The following is a 17,573-nucleotide window of genomic DNA, read 5'->3' as shown; positions in this document are numbered from 1 at the left end:
GATGGAGTCAGGAGAAACCAGGGATCGAACCTGCAACCTTCCAGTTACCGAACGATAGCACTACCTCCTGTGCCACCATCTTCCCCACACATTAAGCGTTTTCCCCTCCATTGACGCTCATTATAAGGAAAAGGCTTGAGGCTTGGATTACGTGTTGCCGATACCCGATCCGTCAAATAGGTCTGGACCTCGAGTCTCTAGTCTAAATGCATTTTGTATTTTGTTTCCTCATTTCATAGGCACAGTTCCACTAAGCAATGCTTTGCAAAGAAGTCAGGTGTTATAGGTACTGTATGGCCATGTACTAAAGGTGCCCTTTCACCCGCACTGCTGCTATTTGTGGCATGTGGGAGGAATTCCCATGTTTTCCCAAGTTAAGCACGTAACGTTGTTGCCTTTATGTCTGGGTTTAATTTTATTTGGGAATTTTTCATTATTGTGTGCTCAGATTTTATTGTTCTGGGTATTTTTCTTTGTAAAATACTCTATAAATGTCATAGTTACTGTTCCCTATTCAAATAGTACTGAAATATAAGTTATTACTAGGAAAAATTTTGAAATTGTTTTTAAAACAAGAGCAATAACTGAATGCTGAACTTGCAACAGAACAACATAATTAGCATGATAACTGCTAGTATCTCATCCAAGGATCCACGGTGCCGCCTGCCCTGATCCCTGGGGCATAGGAACTGGGGTGGCAGGGGGACGTGAACCCCTCAATATTTAAATTTGGATTCATTAACCCCTCTATAAATAGATGTTTGTACCTAAATAATTAAGCTGTGGTCCCCCCCCCCCCTCCCCATGAAACTCTGTCCTACACCATTACTCATGCTCTATGCTTTCCTCAACAATAAGCAGTTCTGGCACAATAGTTCAAGTCCAGAAAGTTAAAAAAGACCAAGATTTTGTTTCAACCACCCAGCTGAGTTCTCTGTGACTGTGACACCTTATGCTGGACTGGTTTACTTTCTGGACCTGAAGAATCCACGTCTTCATGCACCCTTGTGTTTATGAGACTGTGCCATCCCAGAGTGGAGTCACACAAGGAAGAAGAAGTGGACACCACTGGAAAAACCCAACGACAGACATGCAGTGAGGCTTGGCATGGAAAGGCAGGTGGGGTGGTGAGGACCCTCCCAACCTCCTCCTGCTTGCTGTTATTGTTCCTCTCACACCTCCTGTCCTTACAGATTACTGCCCTGTTCCTCTTTAATTTCCTGCTTTCTGTGGAAAGCTACATATGAAAACCACAAGCCCTGTTCCACACAGATGTATGCAAGACAGTTCAGTTAACTCCTGAGTACGTATTACATATAAGCATTACAAGTCATTTCATAACAGCTGCTTAAAGTAGGTCGGATTAAAAATAGTGTTTTAGTTATATGTAAATTACTTTTCTCTGCTTTCACTTCCTTTTTGTCGGTGGTTTTCCTTTGTTGTTGCTCCAACAGTAGACCAGGCAAAATGCTTCCTGTTTGGTTTTTCCTGCACATGCCTTGATTGACAGCCATTGGGTTAATGTTCACTCAGCTTGCGCTCACATCTTCCTGCTCAGGCTCTTACTGTATTGACCCTCGCTGATAACATGCGGCAAGATGTTTGGGTTTATTGAGTCATTGCTCACAAAGACGTCACAGAGTATGTCGCTCGGTGCCCTAAATGAGCTATGAACTATGAAGCTAAACATCTACACTTACAAGTCAGCATGTACAGAAATTGTAGTAAAACTGTGGTAAACTTTTTCTGCTTCATGGCTTCAAGAATCCATCTGTTCAGCCTCCATAACTTTTTATCCGGTGCAGAGTCATAGTCAGACTGGAGCCTCTCCCAGCAACCACACCCTGGACAGGGCACCAGTCCATCGAGGAGCACACTCACGCAGGGCACCAGTCCATCGAGGAGCACACTCACGCAGGGCACCAGTCCATCGAGGAGCACACTCACGCAGGGCACCAGTCCATCGAGGAGCACACTCACGCACAATCACACATCATGGCCTATTTGGAATCACTTGCATTTTTGGGATTGTGGGAGGCAGCTTAAATGCCAGGAGGGAACAGGAACAAGCTTGAGGAGAACATACAAGCTGCACATGTGAAGAAGCTGTACATATATGGTGCTACAATGCAGACTCCTCATCCCCTATGTTGCCACTCTAGGTGTACCTGCTTCGGAGCCATTTCCAAATGTGAACACACTCCTGTTACAGTTTGACAGCTGCAAGCCCTGGACTGAGCAACTTCATTTCGATACGCTCCGTTGCATGGCAGAACCTCGTAGGGTCTGGCCCAAACAGCAACCCTCACAGCTGCATGGAACATTGAGGAACAGCCTCCATGCTGGTTTAAGCTCACTGTCTGTGTCTTACGGCACTTTTTCACCGAACTGAGCACTCTCTGATTTCACAAGACATATAAAATGATTATGCGTAACACCATACAAGTTCCAGTGTTACAAAATTTACGAAAATACACTCCATTGTTGGAAATGGGGTGCAGAAAGGGCCTGAAATGTTAGATTAGCCCAATTTCAGCCCTGAAAATGACAATATAAACAAAGAATAGTCTCGATATGGGTAGTTTAGAATCGTTGGGGCTGAGTAAGGAACTCAAAAATGAGCGGCTTTACTGGTAATGGACACAAAGTGATGTACAAATAGCACCACCCTAAGTCAGAAGGTGACTCAGGGGACATTAGTTAATCAGCCAGTTGTTCTTACAGTAGGCCAATATACTTAATATACCTGTCACTTTGATCTTTTGAGATGTTAAAATGACACGACAACTCAACTTACTGCAATGGAGCAGTACCACTGTATTACACGATGTACAGGGTACACAGTATGTAGCTTATACTGTATATATGGTCTGGAAAGCTAAGATGAAAAAGCACTTGAGTATTAGGTTTCAGGCAATAAAGCTACACCCTCATGTCTTCCACAAAACTCTTTCACCCAAAACATGTCCCTTTTTCATGAGTTTTATGTCCTCAGATAGATATGAAGTGGAGGAATGGGATCAGTAAGACCTGTGAGTTGGCCAGCAGTGACCTGGAGAGCAATAATGAAACCTGCTGTGCATTTGTAGCTGTGCTGTAGCGGATATGGTGCACTGCAGCTGCAGCCTGACTTCTTGTGAGACAGACAGAAAACCACCAGAGATGAGTGCTGAGTCGTCATACTGGTCTGCCAAAGGGCTCTCTGCTTCTCCTGTTAGAGCATGATCTGCTATCGTTGCTTTGGACAAAGGCGTCTACTAAATAAAAATTAATGTAAATGTTTATCACTCTTGTAGAGCCTACTTTACATGCAGGCAGGAAGAGGGATGATTCACTGAGCGGCTCTAAGACATTATGGGTGTACTGGACAACTGAAGCGAACTCACCCCGGGAAAACTAGAGAATAAAGGGACCACAAGGGATCTGTTACGCCCACGGAGGCGGGGATGGACAGGGGCAACTCCTCTTTAGCCGATTAGTTCTCCTTTAAAAAGACGGAAGGAACACTCGGCTAATTGCGAAGTATTGAGCCGATGAAAAGACGCCTTGCTGAGCATTCTCTTGTCGTCCGTCTTCCCAATCTCCCTTTCCTTACCTGTTTGCCTACCGTTAGACCCTCACCTTCTGTGCCTTCCTTCCTCAGCCCAGCTCCCATCCCTAAATCACCCGTCCTGCTGAACCCGGCATCTCCCGTCCTCCAGCCCTCCTGTTCCTCCGTCCTGTGCATCTCCGTAGGACTGACCTCCCAGCTGCTGAACCCTGCTTCTGAACACCAACCCCGACTCTCGCCCACCGTCTTCAACACTGTGTGCCGGATCTACGCCTCAAGAGAGGCCCCGCTCTTCTGCACAGCCGCTTCGCTCTCAGGAGCGGCTGTGTCTCCCCTCAGGAGCGGTACGGGAGATCTATCTGTCCGGACTTACCTGTCACTCACCTTAATAAACATCGGCTGTCCTTGCATACCAGGATCCATGTCTCTCTCCCTCCCTTTCCGTGGCAGGATCAAAACAAACAGGAAACCAAACAGACTAAACTAAGACCATGAACTAATGACCATAAAGAAACTAAGCAGACAAATGGAACAAAACCATGGAAAACAGCGCAATACCAGGAACAAAAGTAGAAACCAGGCAGCATAAAGTAAGCACAAACCCACAAACAATAACATCTACACAATGACTGACTACAGAACCGAGCAGGGCAGGCACTTAAATACACCAAGACAACCAGGCTAATAAAGGAGCAGGAGTGGAACATGACCAGCCTTGTGCTCTCTTCCCAGCATTGTGTTGGAGGCCCAACACATCGCATGTGTTCGTCCATTTTATGAAATAATGAGTTTTGTGGGGGAGGGCGTGACTGTAGGTTTTGTGGTTCCAGGAACTAAAACTCCCGTGCTCTTTGACTGTTATATCATAAAAATGAATAAAATAAATACAATGAACAGTAATACAGTACAGACGCTCCTCTACTTAAGAACGTTCAGACATACGACCAAAGAGGACTGTAAGTCCAAATTGTGTTCCTTGGGTTCTTGTTTCCTGTCCGCAACATCAATTTTTTTTCTGGACGCCATTTCTGCCTCGTACGACTTCTGGTCGCTACTCCCGCCGCGTAGCAGCGTAGCGTGCGAACTCCCAGCAGCGTAGCGTGCGAACTCCCAGCATCCTAGTTCTTTATACTTGCGTATACCCGTAAAATTATGTTGAATAGCGACTTATGAACATTTCAAGTTACAAACGGCCGTTCGGAACGTAAATCATTTGTAAGTAGAGGAATTTGTTTACTACTTTTCCATGCAGTGACGGTGACATATAAACTATGACTCGTGTATCATGGTAATAGAATTTAGTGATTAATTGTCGTTGTTGACACAACAACGAAATGTGTTCTCTGCATTTAACCCATATGTGACATAGCAGTGGGCAGCTAATTCAGCGCCCGGGGAGCAGTACCTTGCTCAGGGTACCTCAGTGGTGCCTTGCTGGTCAGGGATTCAAACCAGCAATCTTTCAATTTTGAGTGTGCTTCCCTAACCATTAAGACACCACTGCCCAGAATATGCCATATAATGGGAATTCCTTATTAATAACTGTTTTCAGCTGCATAACAAACACAGGTGATAATGTCAGGTGAATATTTTACTTGACCCATTTTCATTTCATTATAATAACAATAAACATAAATAATATAGTTGACATATAGTTCAAAATACAGGGTGGGTGGAACTAGCACGTGCTGCGATAAGCAAAAATAAAGCCTTAAAGTGCCTTAAACATTGTTGTGAGAATGGTTCCCTGCTTTGGGGTGGTCATGTATTATTTTCAATGTAACCTTTCAGTCCAGTATAGTCTAGTCTTTACAGACATTAGAATGAATACATATTTCTTTAAGTAAGGAGTTTAAGAAGGATAAGAGCTGAAGGTTTCAGGAAATTCACGAATGCCAGGCATACCTGCAAATAAAGCCATCGGATGAGAGTGATACCGCCTCAGAGCTGTACTTTGGACCCTTGTTTTTGCTTCTGGGTCTGTTAATATTCCAACACCGTGAGGAGATTTTAGATTCCCCTCCCCTCTGAGTGCGGCAGTACCGCTCACCACACTGTACAAACGAAGGCGTTAAGACAACCTAAAATATCAAGGCAACTTACTGCACTAGATTTTTGAATTTTGAGGACTCAAACTTATTGTTGTGACAACAAATTATTTTTTATTCAGGTACTTTATCTTTCATATCTATAAAAACTTCTAATTTTTAGTTTTATATACTAAGAATTACAAACAACAAAAGTTGTGCCAAGCCAACTTATTCTCTTTTGTTCAGATGATTTATCTTTCATATGCGTAAAAACTTTAAAATTAAACATGCTAAAAATTCAAAACCGCAAAATATGTGCTAACTCATTATTATAAATGAAGATTACAAAAAAGTTCAATTAGCATGTTTATGATAGCACACACATTTTGAGGATCCCTGTGGGGAATGATAGCAAACCTGCCCCTGTTGTGGTGCCTAGGTAGCTGGGGGTCACAGGCCTTGCTCAAGAGCCCCCATATGTGCTGATGCTGGGTTTGAACTGGAGATCTTTATTCCATGAAGCAAGACTTAGCTCACAGAGCCACATGCTCAAGTGTATGATGCATAAGCTGAATAAGGTGCTGACACAAAAACACTGTTTATAGTTTTATAACTGTTCAGAATTTTGGCAGCGTCCCAGTTCAGAAGAGGTACTGTAGCATGTAGCTCAGTGGGTTAAACCTCTGTGCCTCTGACCAAAAGATTGTCAGTTCAAGTCCAGCACATATTTGGGCACTGCAACAGGTGAAGCCTTAGCATATACTAAACTCATGTTTTTAAGTCTTTACACATATGAAAGATAAATCTTAAGAAAAGACAATAGGTTGGACCAACTTTTGTTGTTAGCAATCCTTAGTATGTACAACTAAACATTTGAAGTTTTTATAGATATGAAAGAGAAATTATTTGAACGAAAAATAATTACTTGGCATAACAATAGGTGATTTTCATAAAAACGTCTGTTGCCCTCAAAACTAAAAAATCTGGTGTGGTAAGTTGCCTTGAAATTTTAAGTTGTCTTAACTTTCTCTTTTTTACAGTGCACAAACTCAGCATGTTTAAGCCAGAATGTTGTCAATGCTAATATAATGAAGCTACATCATCCTCCAATGTCCGCACACTCTACACAGATATTATAATCCATTTCCAAGCCTTAACTAGCGATTGTTCTGCGATACCTGTGCCATTATCAAAGTATTGAACATTTGATAAACATGGAGAGGTGGCTGTGTGCTGCACTGCTGCCTAATCCTAACCCTTCTATGGTTCAATCAAATCCCCCCTCCCCCAAACTCCCTGTGTGGAGTTTGTGTGGCTTCGCCAGAAACAGATGCTTTGCTAAACGGGGGTGTCCTGTGACATACCGGTATCTTGCCCTGCGCTAGGCTCCCGGCCACCCATCACCCTGCACTGAAGTGTTTGCAGGACAGATGGGCGGATAAATATGGACATTCACTTGTAAAATATTACGTCTTAGATCGTGGCCTTGATCACTTAAATGTAAAGATGTAATGGCTGACAGGGTGAGTATCATTTTAGAGTATATGTAAGTATTATGTCTTTCCATACATTTCAGTACAAAATCGGCATGTACTTTTACGGCTTTAGAGATCAGATGAAAGCGCTGTTGACCCGAATTGCCCTTAGTATGAAGGAAATTCCCCCCACTACCAACGGGACTTTTGTGGGTGGGGCATTTGCATTTAACTAGAGCGCATCTGAATGCTGGGAGGGAAACTACAGTATAAACATTTCAGTGGGTCTGAGATCGTTACATGACGGAGCTGTGTAAGCTTTAAATCCTGATCACCGATCACTGCCGTGCTTTTAATGTAAAAGCAAGTTTTGCTTATCGGCAGTGATTTTCGTGCCACTGAAACAGGCAAAGACTATATGTTAATGCGAACCATGCAAGCACCTCTCTCCAACGACACACTGCAAAACATAACACTGCCGGTGGAGGACTGGACAAACGTAAGTGTTTATGCATGTCAGTCAGGAAGATTAATTAAAGTTTAATTATTGTAATCGGGATCATATTGAATTAGTTGCAGTTGAAATGTTATCGGAAGCGAAGCACTTGCAGTCAATTTCTTATTTTTTCAAGTTTAGAACTATATATATTTAATTTAAAACACAGTCGCATATCGTCGTGCCGCCGTTTCTATTTAGAGTACAGCTTTGCAGTTGCTTTTGAATGCAATGTCGATCGTGCCATAAATATGTTTTTCTTATCAATTACCATGTCAAGCAGTAAAACAGACGTTTTCTGATAATCTTAGGTGTATTGCCGTGTTTATGATCCATTTTTAATTGTTATTACGGTTGTGAGAAATTGCCGAAAGAGGATGTTTGCTGACAATTAAGTATTTTACCATAATTTTTATTTTCTGTTGTCAAGGCGTATGCGGCAGTACAATGGATACAGTTGATCATGGCGATACTAAGGTAAAGAAGTTGCACCACGAAATAAATATAGCTTTTTCATATAGGACTATTCTTTTTTTTTTTTTTTTAGAAATTAATTGTTCGAATTTTCTCTTCTAGTATTTGTGGTTCTGGGTCCATCATTGTTTACACAACTTTCCAGAATCTAACTGGAACAAGTGAGGTTGGTAACTGACTTTCTGAAGTTTCTACGATGATTCTGCTGTGATAAGCATGTATGGTGGTTAATCCTGCGTTCATCCCGTAGCAAATTTCTCCCTATGCAATTCCGACTTTCTCAAAAATGCATCTTCAAAGTATGAAATCTTACTGCGTATTTGCTGTCATAAATATTGTTCAATGTTCGTTATTCACGATTTGTTATTCTTATGATTCCTCATTTTTTTGCCCTTGTTTCATAATGCTTCAAATGGTTAAATTCATCTTATACATTTTAATATTAAATTTTTGCATTGATACTCATGGGGTTAACAATTAGTTAAATTCGTAAAGCAGACATGACAATTAAACAAAACTGCAGAAGATGTTTTAGAGATTTAGGCTTTCCGCTTTGCAATTGCCGGAGTACGTCTTCAGCTTACTGCCGCTAAAGGAAGGTGGTTTCTGCACAGGAATTGTCTGACTGATGTCTCTCTGTTGGGAGAAAATGTGTAGGATGAGGAGAATGCAGGAGTGAGAGCTGGGCGACTCTGATCGGCTTGGTTTCTCTTTTCATTTTCTAACTCGACCTGCAGGTCCGTCCGCTGCTCTTCCTCTGCCTGGCGGATCTCTTGCTGGCTCTGAGCTGGCTCGTCGGGGCGCTGCTTTTCACACAGCCCCACACCAGTCCCTGTGCCTGCCAAAACCTGCACACTGTCGAACAGGTCAGTGGGCCCCAGTCGCACATTCACATTCACTCTTTTTAACTGCAACTTAGGCCACGTAAATGATGGAAAAACTGGGAAAAACTTTCTTTGTAATATATTACTATATTATTTTCCTCTATTCTTGCTCTACTCCTGGCCTGATAACCTAATGATAAAAGTTAACAGTTTTGCTTCTCTGTGAAAGTTGTCCTGAAATATGTGCCTCTGTTTGTTTCCCACTCAGAGAAGAATATAATTGTCCAGGCTGCGAGTTTGTGGTGGTGCTGTAGTGTGTGGTGTGGTACTGCGCTGTGTTGGACGCTGTTGGTTTTGGGAACATCTGTGTTGGATTTAACCAGATGGATTCCATGTCCAGTGACTCACTAAGTGTTGCACTAAGAGTCACATGTAATGGAAGCTGGAATGTGTGTAAACGTTATAACTTAAATGTAACTTAACCATAATAATGCTATAAAGCTGTATAAAATCTCTGAAAATGACCTATTAGCAGCTCGTGAAATGCCTTCCAAGATATTGCTGGCTAAAAAACTAATAGCAGACCGTAGCCAGACATGTATAATCAGCTGAGAAATGCAACAAGCACATCATACAGACCTTGTCTATTTTTTATGTTTGGTACAACCATTTGTCTGATCCACTTTGTTATATTTCCAAAGATGTTTCACCCACCACCCAGCAAGAGAAAAGTAGGGCAGCCCGCAAAATGAAGTGAGGCGGTAAATCTGTGCCCCTTCCCACACTCACGTTTTGATGGTGGCACTGAAGAGGTGTATGTTGCTGACCCCCTTTGCAGGCCTCCTGTATGAACCAATCACAGCCCCATTTTCACTAGGGCCACCTAGTTGTAGATTCAGGGAAGCGCCGGAAAGATGTCAGGATGGAAATATGCGAAAAATAGTGACAGCACACTGAATGTGCTCTCCACTGCCACGAAAGCAGTGTGAACAGGAAGAGATTAAAAGGTGCAGGAGTCTTAGAAAAGCATAGCATCCCCAATGCACTGGCTGTTTTACTGACTTACTGCTTATGTAACTCTTGCTCTGTCAGTGAGATTCCATCAACCCAACATGCATGCAATACATGCCTGTATGTATGCAATGTGAAAATATCACGTCACATGCTGGTGTTAATCATATGTGAAGCAGAATGGCACTCATCATTCTGGTTGGTCTCGTTCTGCTGGCACTCATGCGAACGACTCTCCTCTCTGAGTTCTTATCAAGGGGTTCCAGACGTCACTGACAGTCCTGAAAAGTCCCGGGGTCATTCCAACGCTAGTCACTGGGATGCATCTAATATGTTTGTCCCCCTAGTCACTGGAAGTTTTTTTTTTCTCAATAATTTCACTGGAATTGATTTTGCTGGCAAAGTGCAGTGTCCATGAAGGAAATGTCCAAGATGTTTTGGCATATGGTGTCAGACTAAGTCATGCTGTACCCTAGTACACGCAGGCTGGCAAATTCTCATATTCAGCTAACATGTTTATGTTGCATAGCACTGCTGATTTGTAGGACTCTGACACCCAGCCTGAAATGTGACAGTTAATTATATTTCAGTTATAGTTACTCACATGTATTCTTATAGAATGTAGGTACCAGGACCTGTCATGACCCTGAGCAGTTAGGAGATGATGGATGGATGGATATTTTATACAATGTGTGAATTTTTATTATTCTAGGCATTCTGCATGATCTCACAAAGGGAAGAGGGTAGAAACAGCCCCCCCCCTATTTGAATGATTGTGGGTGTGGCTAACATGTCCCTGAATAACTTTTGGCTTTTAAAGTCTGGACACAGAAGCGTAGGGCTTACAGTGACAAGTCCCCTCTGCATTGTGCTGGTACCGTGCCCCCCCAGTAGGATATCCTGTGCCCACACCTCACTCCCTGGAGGGGCAGAGACATTGCGGGGGTGAGGGGCAGAGACGGCCCAAAGCTCTGACACGCCGTTTCCAGCTTCCTGCTGGGTGTGTAATTGTTTGCAGCAGAGATACTGGGAAACGCCGCGTTGCACGGTACGCCAAAGCCCGAAAAAATTGCCATTTTTATTTGCCAGGAGCAAGTGCAGTGGAGACATTTCTAATGGCACTGGAACGATTTCTGTCTTGTGTGCATGGTCGCAGTTAACCTGATGTTTTTCGTGCTAATAAACATCTCATACCTACTGAAGCAGTCTAATGCAGAACAAAAATGGCACCTGGCAGCTGGTGTCTGTGAAATCAGCTCTCCAGACCTGTGTCTACGGAGCTCCTGCAGATTCCCTTACCTGATTATTTCAGGGCCGGTTAGATAACCACGCACAGGTCATCAGCTATGACGTTTCTGGAATTCACTTTAGGGCTCCATTTATGAAGCTACCATACCTTTTCTGAGAAGGTCTTCTGTTTAACAATCATGGTGAACCCAGCTGCTTTCATAATGATGTCATAATCCACATTCACCTGTGTGTCCTTTACATGGTATCTTTGTCCACAGATCTTCTACATGTCCTCCTTCTTCTACACCCTGAATTATGTGTGGGTGCTGTACAGGGGTCTGAAGGAGAAGTACTGCAGAAGGCTGAATGGCTGCCCCGCACAGGTAGGACCAGCAACCTGCTGCACTGTGTGACTGAACAGCAAAGAAATCCCAGCCTGTCACCCGCCATGTTTAGCGCAGAGAGTCACTGATATGCAGCATAATCGTGAAGAAAAATCATGTCGTATTTCAAAGGTTTTTCCTCATACCTCCATTGTTGTGGCTGCCAGGTTCAGTCTGCATGCGCGTTGTGTGGGTTTATACAGGGATACCACATTTTTACAATCCAAAAAATGCTCTTAACTTCTTCAGCCACTGTTAATATAACCTAAATATGGGTTTTTCCTTGCTATTTAAACTGGTCTTTGTTTTTACATTATAAATTAATTTAAAATGCTATGTGCATGTAATGTTAACAAACGCAGAACCCGTGAAACCTTCTCCTGTTTGGGCTGGTCCTTTCTGTGGCGAGTGCAGCAGCTTTCCCTTTTAGTTAAGATGCCCTTCTGACTGGTGCCTGCATGACGTGTAAGACAACACAAATGGGGAAGCTCCTTTCCCTAAACCACGGTCCTAACATGGTTTATTTTACCTCCCTTTCAGTTGCCTGAAGGCACATTTGGCAGGATCATGGTTATCTTGTCATGGTGAGGAGAGATTTTTTTCTTAAACATATTTACAGTAAACCATACGTTAAATATACCTGCTGTGGTGGAAGTATGATTGCTTTATGTTCTGTCCTGTAACATCTAGAGCGACAGTAATACTTGGCTTATTTTCAATCCATACATATTAATTTCCTAATTTGCTTGTAACGATGTGTGTAACCCCAATCCTGCTGCGAAATTATCTAAATCATTTTGCATATCAATCTACACAAAACTGTTATAAAAACACAGAATGTGAAGATGTCAGTTTGCTAAAATTTTGTTAATATTTAAATGTGGAGTTTTAAGAGAACACTTATCCCTTATCACATATGTCTTACCTTTCTTATTCATTGGCTATTATTTGATAATGATTGCATGTTCCCTCTCTCACCCCTGTACACACACATACACACACACACATACTTGATACTTAGTTTTGAAAGGCAATAAGATATTTTACAGGTTTACTTTTGTTTCTATTCGAAAAACCTGCAAATTATAGCTTAATAAATGGATTTTCTCAGTGGTACAACATTATTGCCCTCACTGACACTCAGGTCAGTCTTCAGGTCATTCAGGTCTCTCATTTATTGTCGCCTGTACTCTGTACTACTGCATTAATAGGGCCAGATGGTGGCCGAGCTCCCAGCTGTATAGCTTTATCTCTGTCTGCTTGCAGCGTGGTCCCTGTGCTGCTGATGATACCAGTGTTTGCTGTGAGCAACTCTGACCAGTGCTTTGCCAACTTCAGTCAGCCTTACAAGTAAGTTCATCAGTACCTTGTATCTATCTGTAACTAGAACTGTAGCCTTTCCAGTTTAAAATTCTGAATCTTTTCAAGAAAGCATAATAATATGAAGTAATACTTGCTCAGTGCTTTCTTCATTATGTCTTGAAGACTACATTCACAGTTTATGGATTCATGATGACAAACTCAGTGTTAACAAGCAGCTTCTCATTGTCATAAGAAAGGTCCAATTAGATTGACCAATTTGTTGACTGTTCTCCTTCTTACCTCTAATTGGTCAGGTGCCTCCTAATGCACACAGAAGCACTGTACCCAGCCTCCACGAGCTCCGAGGAGCCCCTGCCTTGCCGTCTCATTCATATCTACACTATTGCCATCTTCCTGGCTGCCTTCTTCTTCACGTTTGTGGGCGTCGTGGTGCGTATCATCTGGCTGGCTTTTGCCAAAATCTCCAAAATATTTCTAGCACTTTTGCACAACTTTACAGGAACAAGTGCTGGAGTAAACGAGATACCAGGACAGATAAACTGTAATATATTGAGTCTTTAGTTGTTATTTTGTATATGGATGAATATATGAATTCTGATTTTGTCAATATGTATTACCTGTTAATAATTCACACCATGATCAGATCTGCCCCTAGCCAAGCCAATATCGCACATGCCCTGTGGGGTCTGTTGCTCAGGATCACTGTGGCGTCATTCACCCAGGTGCTCATGGGAAAGGCTCGCTCCCTCTACTGCCGCTGCATCAGCTCCAGTGGTTTCTGTGGCAGCCAGCAATGGGCCACGCTCCGCGTCCTTGAGCGACGCATGCTCCTGTACCCCTCGGCCTTCTTCTTCTGCTGGGCCCCAGGTAAGGCCGCCCCACCACCTCCATGACCACCATCCAGACACAAATAGCTATAATCGCTGTTTTAACTTTATGAACCCTTTAGCATGGTATTCTGCTAGACTTCATGGAGCAGCTCAACTCAGTCACCATCCTTTTACATGTTAATATAATGCTGCAGTACTGCTGTTGCAATGGTGGAATTAGATAAACAGAAAGGAAAATGGATCAATTGTTACTTTATATTACTGTCTAAATTTTGGACTTCGGAGCCCGAGGAACAATTGATTATAACTAGGCCAGCCGTCGTCATTCAGCCAGCCAGCTGACCCAGACTGACCTTCGCTGTTCTCGCTTTGCGGCCACTCAGCCATCTTCCTCGCCGCTGCCATCCTGTTCAGTCCCAGGCTGCTGGAAGGAGGTGTGGGCGTCTCTCTCTACATCCTACAGGTAAACGCACCATCAGCTCTGTGTCATTTAACATCATTTCAGCTTCTCTGTAGATCCTACAAGTGTCACCTACCTGCCCACCTACACAACAGTGCATCTGGTTTAATATGCATAAGCAGATAGATTTTAATTATAAAGCATATAGAGTACGGCGGCATGGTCTTCCAGTTAGAAGGTCCAGCTCCTTAAAGACTTCGCTACCTTCAGGTGTCGAGGAATGAAACAAACGTGAACATACGAATAACCTGTAGACTCCACATTACTTTAAGTGTTTTTTTTTGACGGTACATTTCCTCCAGTGTAGAAATCATCATTCTCACCTCAGTGCCACATGCTCCTCGGTTGAGTCTAACTGGACTGGTAACGTCCACGTTTCCACCCTTCCTCCTCCCCACTCCTCCTCGCCCCGCAGGCCTTCACCTCTGCCTCCCAGGGCCTGCTCAACTGCCTGGTGTACGGCTGGACGCAGCGGCACTTCCGGGCGCTGAGGAGGCGTGGCATGCACGACGTGGACACCCAGACGCCCCTGCTGCGCGCGCAGAAGAAGGGCTACGCCGCCCTGTTCCCTGAAGTTAGCAACACCTAAAGGGGGCGCCACTGAGCTTATCGATGGACGCAGCCCTTTTAGCGCCATCCCAGTTTGGAAGATCAGAATGGGTTGAGGAACTGTTGCAGCGACTCCCTGTTGTGTCTGACAACAGACGAAGGATCCCCCTTTTAAAACAGCAATGCAATGTGGCTCTCAGCCAGATGACTGCTATCCAGAGGCCTCTGTGGCAATCCCCACATCCCCATTGGCTCTTAATGGGCAGCGGACCGGGGGAATTAGAGAGGAAGAGAATGACCTGAGGAAGGATCTGAGACCGCAGTGACCACTTTAGCCTAAGCCTGACTCTGTAGCATTTCTGTCATACGTCTGCACCTTTATTTGTATTGGTAAAACGTGAATGCAGGTGATGTGCTGTATCGCTGCTGAGAGCAGCATGTACATACGCTGCAGTCTGCTGTGCAAACGCATAAGTGGATCTAAAGGGTGTTTCAGGCAAACAGTTTGCATGGCTGTACCACTGGTTAAGCACCAGCACAGTCTTCAAGAAACTGTTTTCACCCCCATTGCACAGGAGAGGGTAGCCAAATTCACACTTCCAAGGGGTGTGTCTTTAGTGATGTAAGCCCCACTTTATCACTTTTTTGCCGAATCGAATGGCTGGAGCTGAACAAAAGTTCTCAGCTCTTGTCAGAACAACTGTGCCTCTAGGCCATTTCTCTCTGCCTAAACACTCTGCAGCATTCCTTTTCTTGTGTGGCACTTCGCTTTTCATTTCATTGTTTTTCTCAGTCTGGACAAAGAAAACTGGGTCAGTTTTATTTGTTTTGATTGGATACCAACTCAGAACTTTTTGAACTGCTTTTTCTAGTGAATTCAAATCCCTAAATGACTGATTCTGTATGCAGTCCCTCTTTACAGACAGATGTCCATATGGTTTATTATTTAAAGTATAAGTAATTTTAATGAGTATATTTCCTTTTCTTTCTGTGAGTTTTTACTTTGATACTGCTTGAAGATAATCAGCAAGTCATCTTATACTGAACAGAACAGATCATAAAACGAAAGATCGCTTATCACCTCTAGGATTGTCAGCATAGAAAACGACATAACAAATGTAGACATAAATATAAAGAAACTTAAATAACACATGTCACACTGTAAGATGAGGGCTTGGATCCCTGAAGTTAAGTTGCACTAAACTCAACATTATATGGTTAAATTAGCAATAGTGGGCATCTTCTTTTGATTTTGTATTTCTGACTCATAAAGCTTCAGTCTAAGGTGGCAGGCAGATAATATGAAATACACTTACAGTTTGTCCTAATAGGACTCTCTATACAGACGTTCCTCTACTTACGAATGAGTTATGTTCCTAATGGCCGTTTGTAACTTGAAATGTTCATAAGTCATTATTCAACATCATTTTAAGGGTATACACGAGTACAAAGAACTAGGATGCTGGGAGTACGCACGCTACGCTGCTGGGAGTACGCACGCTACGCTGCTGGGAGTACGCACGCTACACTGCTGGGAGTACACACGCTACGCTGCTGCGCGGCGGGAATAGCGGCCAGAAGTGGTACTAAACGGAAATGGTGCGCTGAAAAAAAAACTGATGTTGTGGACAGGAAATGGGAGCCCAAGGAACACAATTTGGACTTACAGTCCTCTTCGTTCGTATGTCTGAAAGTTCCTAAGTAGAGGAGCGTCTGTATTCTATTAGTCAATTTGTGTGCCTGTATTTAGCATAATCAAAAACGCATAGTAAGCAGGAGCAGCCAATGAGCTGGTTAGTGTAACTTGGGGTTAATTGACAATATAGACCAAATGCCAGATGTAAGGCTGTGTTTTGGGGTATTCAGGGTGTACACTGGTGGCCAAAATTGTGGAAACACTTCCAGTTTTTAGAGATTGCAGAACTTTATTCAACTGTTGTTCCAGTTACTTATTTAATCGTCCAATGTAAGTTATTTATAAACATTCTTTGATTGTTGACATTACTACCAAAAATGCTAGGTGTTTCCACAATTTTGGCCAATAGTGTATGTAACCTAGTATAGTAGTCTTAGAATTTCTCTGTCCTTAAGAATCACCAACATTTCCTTATAAATCAGTTTTAAAGATCCACTTTATAATGGAAATAATGTACAGTAGAAAACATGGTCAGCCAGCAGTCTGAGGCTATGGGCCTTACTCAAGGGTGCAATTTTGATCACTGTGCCTGTCATGGGATTTGAAGCAGCAATCTTCTGATTACTTGCACAGAATCTAACCAAGTGAGTCACATACTATCCCAGCCCTCCATTAAAGGTGAGTTTAGTGTAAATCTTGAACATCATCCTTGTGTCCCTATGTAGGTAGGCATGTAAAAAAATGGCTGAACAAAAGCCAGTATTACAGGCCTGTTTGATTCTCATTATATTGTTACAAATTATAATGATAGGTTACTTTATTATGTAGGATCCATGGTAGTTCAGTGATGGACATAAGGAAGAATAAGTCCATTTCAATACTACATTGTCATAACACTGTCAAAAGCTGTTACAGCAAACAACAGTCAGTTGTCACTGAAGTACCAATTCAGATGTTAACATGATAGCTCAGTGGAAGCACAATACCGTAGGATTGGTGCAATCTGTATTCTACTTTGAAATATTTTGATACTTGGTGGATGCGTCATTTACTCCATATATGCCTCAATGTGGAAAAAAAAGGTTTGTAACACACACTGATGAATATAAAATGATTACAGGAGAGGTAAAAAGAAAAAACTTAAAGCACCTGAACTATATATGGCTCCAACACGTTGTAACTCCCATCATACAGAAAATTGATCTATTTAAACAGTAGATGGCGTCTTATTTTCAGCCCTAATTATTACAGCATTTTTATGTCCTGTTAAAATACAATTGACCTAGTTTAAACGGAGTTTTA

At 42.7% G+C, this 17,573-nt stretch overlaps 1 protein-coding gene across 2 annotated transcripts; it reads left to right on the top strand.

The window, feature by feature from the left end:
• Positions 1 to 6,899: 6,899 nt before the first annotated feature.
• tmem116 (transmembrane protein 116) lies at positions 6,900 to 15,602 on the top strand. 2 transcript variants are annotated; one of them, XM_023824564.2, is made up of 11 exons: positions 6,900 to 7,103; positions 7,982 to 8,028; positions 8,128 to 8,191; positions 8,763 to 8,891; positions 11,369 to 11,473; positions 12,014 to 12,057; positions 12,740 to 12,823; positions 13,090 to 13,225; positions 13,519 to 13,663; positions 14,010 to 14,089; positions 14,502 to 15,602. In XM_023824564.2, exons 1-11 carry the CDS (start codon positions 7,092 to 7,094, stop codon positions 14,673 to 14,675), a joined length of 1,020 nt encoding a protein of 339 aa, XP_023680332.2. In that variant the 5' UTR covers positions 6,900 to 7,091; the 3' UTR covers positions 14,676 to 15,602. The 2 variants fall into 2 exon arrangements, with proteins under 2 accessions (XP_023680332.2, XP_023680331.2); XM_023824563.2 differs by lacking the exon at positions 6,900 to 7,103 and adding an exon at positions 7,297 to 7,554.
• The last annotated feature ends 1,971 nt before the right edge of the window (positions 15,603 to 17,573 follow it).

The sequence above is a fragment of the Paramormyrops kingsleyae genome, chromosome 2 (genome assembly GCF_048594095.1).
Source record: "Paramormyrops kingsleyae isolate MSU_618 chromosome 2, PKINGS_0.4, whole genome shotgun sequence".
Lineage (NCBI taxonomy): Eukaryota > Metazoa > Chordata > Actinopteri > Osteoglossiformes > Mormyridae > Paramormyrops > Paramormyrops kingsleyae.
Note: the sequence above shows the minus strand (reverse complement) of the source record. Positions and strands in the feature narration are given on the sequence as shown.